At 38.3% G+C, this 7936-nt stretch overlaps 1 protein-coding gene across 2 annotated transcripts in view; it reads right to left on the bottom strand.

Moving 5' to 3' along the window:
• Window positions 1–4525: 4525 nt before the first annotated feature.
• RYK (receptor like tyrosine kinase) overlaps window positions 4526–7936 on the bottom strand; it is a 96540-nt gene continuing 93129 nt past the window's right edge. For both annotated transcript variants that reach the window (XM_047736633.1, XM_047736642.1), the window contains exons 14-15: window positions 6618–6754; window positions 4526–5691 (exon numbers count right to left, since the gene is read on the bottom strand). In XM_047736633.1, coding sequence (XP_047592589.1) covers window positions 5580–5691; window positions 6618–6754 — 249 coding nt within the window. In that variant the 3' untranslated portion in view covers window positions 4526–5579. The remainder of the gene's footprint in view (window positions 5692–6617; window positions 6755–7936) is intronic.

Raw genomic sequence — 7936 nt, 5'->3', positions numbered from 1 at the left:
TCGATCCCAGGACCCTTCCGCTGAGCCGAAGGCAGAGGCTTAACCCACTGAGCCACCCAGGTGCCCCGACTATAAGAGACTCTTAATCTCAGGACACAAACTGAGGGTTGCTGGAGGGGAGGGGGGTGAGGAATGGTGTGGTTGGGTGATGGACATTGGGGAAGGTATGTGCTATGGCGAGTGCTGTAAATTGTGTAACACTGATGATTCACAGACCTGTACCCCTGAAGCAAATAATACATTGTATGTTAATAAAAATAAGAGTATTTGGGGAAAAATTTTTTTTCTAACATCTGTTCTTTGAAGGGTTAAGAGACATTTCCCATTAGGCCCTTAAAGAATAGCACTCAGAGAGCAAAGGGGTCTGTAGATTTGGTTTACTTATATATAAAATGTATATATTCAATACATTGATGTAGGATGTTCTCTTGTCCCAAAAAATAAAGTTCAATGTTATTCTAAAATGTTATTCTAAGCATAAAAATGAATGTAGAAAAAAAATATTAACTTAATAAGCAACTGTCTGTATTTTTCCTTTCTAGCCCCATAAATAATATCACCTCCTTTTTATTGTATGAGGTGGTAAGGGGCAGACCTGGAAAACATTCACCCACTAAACTCAATGAATTACTTCATTTGGGGTAATTATTCATATACAACTCCAAATAAAGCTGACCTTGTGGAAGCATGAAACAATATTCCATTGGGCTAATTATCCCTGTAACCAAAGAAAAAGCAGGGAAAATGAAGAGAAAAGGTGGCCAAGGGATTGGGGAGGATGGTGCTTTTAAGACACCACTGGGGTGGGATATAGTCTTCCCTACTAATCTGCTTCTTTATTTTATGCTGTATTGGTTTATATTACACAAAACTTGATCTCTTCAAAGTTGAATATAAACATCACACTGATAACATAACAATATTTTAAATAAGAGATAATGCTTTCCAAGAACTAGCAGACTTTTAAGCCAAATCGCTCTCATGCAAATAGATCATTTTTACTTAATTCATTCAATATTCAACCCTGCCATGTATCAAGCACTAATTAAGCAAATGAGATTCAGATGTGCGTGACATACAAATTGCTATCCTCAAGAATGCACAGCCAAGTGGTAAAAATTAGCCTGCATCTTACCTCTATCAGAGTGCAAACCCGGGAACAAGGCTGAAAAGCAACTACAAAGCCTGAAGAAACAGGGTTAAGGTGTCACAGCCGTCTCCTGGGTGCCTGGGTGATCTGGAATGGAGTGTGGCACTCTAAGAGGAGCAGCATATGCAAAGGAAAGGCCGCATGAAATGACACAATGCATGCAGACTGGAAGCAGTGAGTTGGTGAAGAAGCAAGAGGTGAACTGCAGAGAAGAGTGGTTGACTGTGTACCTGGGACTTGGGAACTCTATCCCAAAGGCTTTGGGAAAGTGCTGAAGGGTTTAAGCAGGGATAGCAGCTCTATGCTAGGAAGCACTACTCTAGCAGAGACTGACCGGCTGGGTGGGTTAAAGGCCAAGGCCAGTCCAGAAGTTATGGAGGCGATGGGGCAAAAGATGATGGCAACAAGCAAGATGACCAAGTTGGGTCTGAAGTCCTAAGGAAGTGAACTCAACAGAAGCTGATTTTCATATAATAGAAACATTTCAAGTTCTGTTTTCAAGTTCATTTCAAGTTCAAGTTTCAAAACATTTCAAGTGCTACTTCCCCACCCCTTCACATTTTTTCCCCAATAAAAACACAGCCTTTACCACAACCAAAGGGACTGGGGGCTGGACTAGTCTTTCAGGCTTATAGACCAAATGACAAGAAAAAAGTGTCCCATACCCCAGAGGGATTTCTTCCCTTTATTGGATCATTCCCATTAGCCTGTGGAACATCTCGCAGTACTGTATCTTCACCTGGAAAAAGACATGCTCTCCTCCCAGTCCTCCAACCTGCACCCCAAACACTTCTTTGGTCTCTTGTAGTTAACTGCTCCATTTCCCTTCACAGCAGAACTCTCCAAGAGTGTTGACTACAGCAGGGTCTCCACTGTATTCTTACTTCAGCTTGCTCTAATCTCTACTGCTTTTGTCAATAACCTCCATAATGCCAAATCCCATAGAGGCTTCTTTCTCCATTTTGAAATACTTACTTTCCTGGGCTTCCATGACACCTCATTTTCCTGTTATTGTTGCTGCTGTTTTCAACTACAGTGGCTTCTGCTTAGTTCTTTTTTTGGTATCTCTTCTTCCCTCACTAAAGTGTTAAATGTTCAGAGAGTGTAAGAGTCAGTCCTAAAACCTCCTTCCATCTAAACTCTCTCCAGAGGTTAAGTTTATCCAGTACCATGACTCTAAATAAAGTCTACATGTCACACTCCTAAATTAGTATGTTCAATGAGAACTCTTCCTTGAGCTGCAGACTCTCATCTGTCTACTTAGATAACCAATTGGCACCTCAAACATGGCCTACAACAGATAACTGATTCATTCCATCTGCCAAAGCAAAATCCTGTTCCTTCTAAAGGTTTTCCATCTCAGTATATAGTCTGGCCACACAACCAGATGCCCAAGCCCCAAACCAACTAGTCATCCCTGATTACTCTCTTTCATTCTCTACCTGACCCTCCAACATCCAAAGGATATAGGTCTTGTTACCTTCAAAACATGTCTCCAATATGCCCCTTCCAAACACCCATACTACCCAAATTGCTCCAAAACCAGTGTCTCTTCTTTCCTGAACTATGCAGCAGTTTCTTAAAGACTCTTATTACTTTCCCCTTTGCCTCCCTACAATTTAATCTTTACAAAAGACCTGGCATAATATTTTTTAAATGACAAGTCAAATCATGTTACTCCCTTATTTAAAAAAAATCCTTGAATGAAAAATTCCATTTTATTTAGAATAAAATATGTGCCCCATGGCTTACAAGGCCCTGCTACTCTCTGTTACTATATCTCCCAGACCTCATCTGGTACCCTCCCATCCCTAACTACATTCTAGTCACATGGGCCTCTGTCCTCTTCTTCCAGCAGCAGCAGGTGGAAGATGAACAGGTAGGGCCAAATCTAGAGGGCAGCTTGTTCCTGCTTTAAGGCTTCTTCAATTATGTCTCTTCAGCCTGGATCTTTTCATAGCTGGTGTTTTGTCATTCAGATCTCAGCTCAAATGCTACCTGCTCAGAGAAGCCTGGCTAAATATTACACCTCAAGTTATTCTCTATGATACTGTTCTTTTTATTTTTCATAAACACTTACCAAAATCTTACTTATTTATGTTCATTATCTGCTTCTCCCAACCAGAATGTAAAATCTAGAAAGGGAGGAACCTCATCCGTCCTATTCCCTGCATAGCTTGAGAGCCAGACATACAGTGGGCACTCAATAAATACACATGTATTGAATGAATAACCCAATCCTCCTTGATTCTACAAGTAAAATTTTCTTACAATGGGGTGTTGTAAGAAAGGAGCTCTAGGTCATTAGAGCCAGCTTATAATATCACATCAGCACTTTGTTAATTTGCTTCTTTCCTAAAAAAAGTGTATTTTCTGCAAAATGTCTTCAATAAATATTCACACCCTAGAACAAAAAACAATTGGAAGATGACCAGCCACAGAAATCTTGTAACTGCTCTTTTCATTGAAGTCAATGACTCCAAGTAGCTCAGCAAGAAAAATCTATTTGAAGTCTTAAACCACTTACCAAAACAAATGCACATACATAAAATAAAATAGCTTACAAACACAAAAAGATAAAGTTAAAGGCATCACACATCCCAGCAAACTGAGAGCACCTCTGAGAGTACCTGCTAATTTGGGATAAAAGTCAGATGTCAGCACTTTTTCTTTTGAGCCAATCTTGTATAAAGAACTGTGATTTCTAACAATGCAATAATCTGAACACAAAACAGAACGCACTGAATGTTGAGAGGGATGCTAAAGTTGAACCATTCTGTGTGCATAATACATATAAGAACTAAAAAAGTATTTGTTGACTGAATGCCCTCTAAGATTACAGGTTGTGAACAAAAACGTTTGTAACTTTTGAAGACTTCAAAGAGCTTTCAGAAAACTGGAAGTTCAGGGGGCTGAGTATTTCATAAACACAAAAGAACCAGTGTTATTAATAAATGGTACTCAGAAAAATCATGCTCTTAGGTTGCTTTTGGCAGAGCATGTGTTGTGCGAGCTATTTTTCCAGATGTGCTGATTCATAAAACTTCAACAATGGCAGAAACCTCCAACTGCTATACATTCTTCCTAATATACCTATGAGGACAGGAGTAGAGGCAGGCACCCATAGGCCTAACTATTTAGAACGCTCATTCAACTCTGCCTTAGATCAACTACAACCAAGCATAAATACATATATATCTCCCATTTAATGGCTCTGGAGAAAAGTGTCCGTTGTAATACTTCCCTGTAATAATGATCCCAGTTTATTAGAACTAGGAGACTGAGTAGAGTCAGCTGTTAGGGCTTAGGAGCCTGATTACGTGGGTGTCTATCTAGCTGGTACATGTTCAAAGACTTACCAAACACAACCAATCATTCATTAGGAACAATATTTTCAATACTATTATAATATAAAACAAATCTTTTAATTTTTCAAGTGTTTTAAGAAACAACTTTATACTTAAACCAGCCTTGAAGCACAAAATTCACCAGTTTACTTTTTTGTTTTTTACACTATCCAGAACAACTGTAACACCCCCTCTGTGCACAGCACTATTCTACGTGCAATAAAAGGGATTCTTAACCTTAGAAACACGATTTCACTTTCTGGAATAGTATCATCTCCTTTTCTAGAGAGTAAAAAATAAATAAAATCACCATCGTTTACTACTGACTGACCTGCCCCCAGCCTACTTCTGGCTGATGGAAATGCTAATTCCTGTCAAATTTAAGTGTTTCAATGAATTCATCTTCTACTTTCCCCAAAATAAGAAAGCAGAAATAATTTTCATTAAAAAAATAAAAAAGTAACAGTTTCCCACAAAAGGACAATTTCTAAGGTTTTTTTTAATTTTTTTTTACCCTAGCTTTTAAGTTTTCTTCCTCCAATATTGCCTTTTCCTATACAAGGCAAACCAGACATCTTTTTGTGTTGTTTTCCTTTTCCTAAGAAAAAGTAATATATCTTGAAGACAAACCATTCCCAGGACTAGTGATAAACTGAAAAAGAAAAACCAAACTTTAAAGGTGAATCACCTACATTACCTTGATGAAGTAAAAAAGTAAAAAAGCAGTTGGCACTAAGATAGCTATTCCAAGTATCTGTGTTTAAACAATTTTAAAAACTGTTTATTTATTTTGTAAGAATGTACCCCTAGTCCAAAGTAACTATGTTTTAAAAAATTGGGGGCCAAAAAATTTATAAAAAACCCTTTCAGTTCAACCTAATAAAAATGATATCTAGAAAATATTCCACATTATTAAGTCTGTCTTTAAAAGTTCCGATCCTAAAGTATTCCTAAGGCACAGTGTTCCGGAAGGCATATGTGCTTCTGCTGGTGGTGCATGACGTACAAAGCATCCATGACTGGTTCCAAGGGAGTCCCAAAAGGCACCATGCTCCTGATGCCCTGGGACTGTGAGAGGAGAGTCAGACATAGGCCCCCAGGGCTGCGTGGAACTCCGTGAGACACTGTACCAGCTGCTGGAACTTGGGCCTCTCCTCTGGATCTAAGGCCCAGCAACAAGCCATCACAGCGAATCTGCAATGACAAAAATGGAAAATCGGGCTAATGATGCAACAGAACTCCTAATCTTTTGGTCAATTCGATGCCAGTTGTTTTCTGTCTAAAGGTGGGCATGGGGAGAATGACATACTAAAAATCAATGAATATTACTCTATGTTAGCAGTTCTAAAATGACAAGAAACTCAAACGAGTTATCTGGATTTTATGTGTGGATTTCAACTCTTCATAACATCATAGCAAAATACATCAGCAAATATAGAGAGTTCATGTAAATCCCTAAAACACAGACAAAATAATAACCTGTATTTTCTGAGAGAAAGAACTTGGAAGAAGAGGAAGATTAAGCTCTAAGCACCCTGGATCTACAGTAAAATCAGTGCAAAAGCTGCCACCTCACCATGGTATAGAAACTTTCAGGGGATTCAGGAAGCAAGACCACAGTCATCTGTGCACTCAGTCACCTCTGAATAGCCTCCTGCCTACCCTACTCCCTTTATATGGGAACATTACCTACATGATGAAGGCAGGAAACAGGAACTATCGCAGCCTGTAACATTTTCCTTATGTATCAGTTGACACCAAATGGCAAGGCAAGATGACAACGAGAGAGGCTTTCTGTAACTAAGGCTGTATAAATAAAACTCGGATACTCACTCTACACAGAATAACTGACACAGTATTTCCTTACCATGTACATTATTGGTCTCTCAGATTAGACTAAGCACTACAAGTAAAAGAACTATAAAATGTTCTAATGTCCAATGCATTAAAGAGTGAATGAATCTGGCTAACTCTGGTTTTCTATGAGTCTAATTCAAGTCCAAAGAGTCATTACTCTCCAGAGGGAAGTCTCTGTATGAATATGGACACCTGCTCTTCTTCTTTTATCCCAGTATCATAAATGGAATGAAACCCACGTCTTCAAGCTCAGAGAAACTCACAGCTCATCAGGACAGTTGATTGGCTGGGCTATTCGATAACCATCTTTCAGGTATGCGGCCATCTCAAAGGGATCAATGTCCACATAGGGCGTCTGGCCCAGAGTCATGAGCTCCCACAATGTCACTCCGAAGGCCCACTGAGGAAAGAAGAAGAAACACAATGAAGGAAAGGTAAAACACTTGTCAAGAGTGCTGTTGCCTGTGACCAGGTATGGACCAAAAATAGCACCTGACTCGTAAGGAAAGCAAAATATTATCTACAAAAAGAAGTCTACCATAGCTAGTTTCTCCTGCTGGGAGAAAAAAGCATTTTAATGACTGCACCCTTTAATAGGAATATCATTATTATATATTATAATATATTATATATTCTAAGGTAATTAGATCCCTTCGAAAGAATGGTTTTTACCGCTGATTACAAGACCAACCACCCCAAACTGCTAATTATGTCTAAAATTTTCTTAATATGAAAAATGTTACATTGAATAAGTATAGTTAATCTATATAATTGAGAAGTGGAAAATAAATTTAACTTTAGCCTAACTGGAGGGAAGAGAATTCTGAATAAGTTAACTATGTAAACTATGTAAAAATATAAGATGTCATGGATTTTTACTATACTTAAATGATTGAAATTAACAGATGAAGGTATCCTGAAAAAAGATTTTCTAAACTTGCTTGAGTAAAAGATCAGATTTATTTAAAATCAGCATGTGAACTACTGGTAGAAACAGAAATCAAAAGCGTGACAAGAGTGTTCATTCATGGTTCAACCAGAGCTCCCCATTTTGGCTCAGCTATGGTTACACTGGCTCATAGGGATTACGCAGAGGGCAGGTAACATTTCTACACAGAGTTACTGCCATGCAGCCAGAAAGGATTCAGAGCAGGGATTCCTGCTATCTACTGCCACCCATGAACCCGGAGATGAGAACAGCTAAACTGGATGAGGAGGAAGATAACATTTTTATGAGTCCCTTCTGTTCTAGACATTTTGAATCCTTTATCTCCATCTAATTTTCACAACAAACCTGTGAGAAGAACTGGTAACCCAATTTTACAGGTAAGAAAACTGAGGTTCAGAGAAGTAATTGGTCCAAAAACCAAAATTTTTTAATGAGTGAAGGGGAAAGAAATAGAGAAAAGGAAAAAACACAAGTTAAAAACAAGTCTATTTGCAAGATCTGAGCATAGTGCATTAAATTTTAAGTAATTATTTTTCAATAGTAACAAAATCCAGAAATACTTCCTAAAATATATAGGTTTTTTAAAAACCTTGTATTAGGGAACAATAATTTTATTTCTTATTATAATCCATG

The sequence above is a fragment of the Lutra lutra genome, chromosome 1 (assembly GCF_902655055.1).
Source record: "Lutra lutra chromosome 1, mLutLut1.2, whole genome shotgun sequence".
Taxonomy (NCBI): Eukaryota; Metazoa; Chordata; class Mammalia; order Carnivora; family Mustelidae; genus Lutra; species Lutra lutra.
Note: the sequence above shows the minus strand (reverse complement) of the source record. Positions and strands in the feature narration are given on the sequence as shown.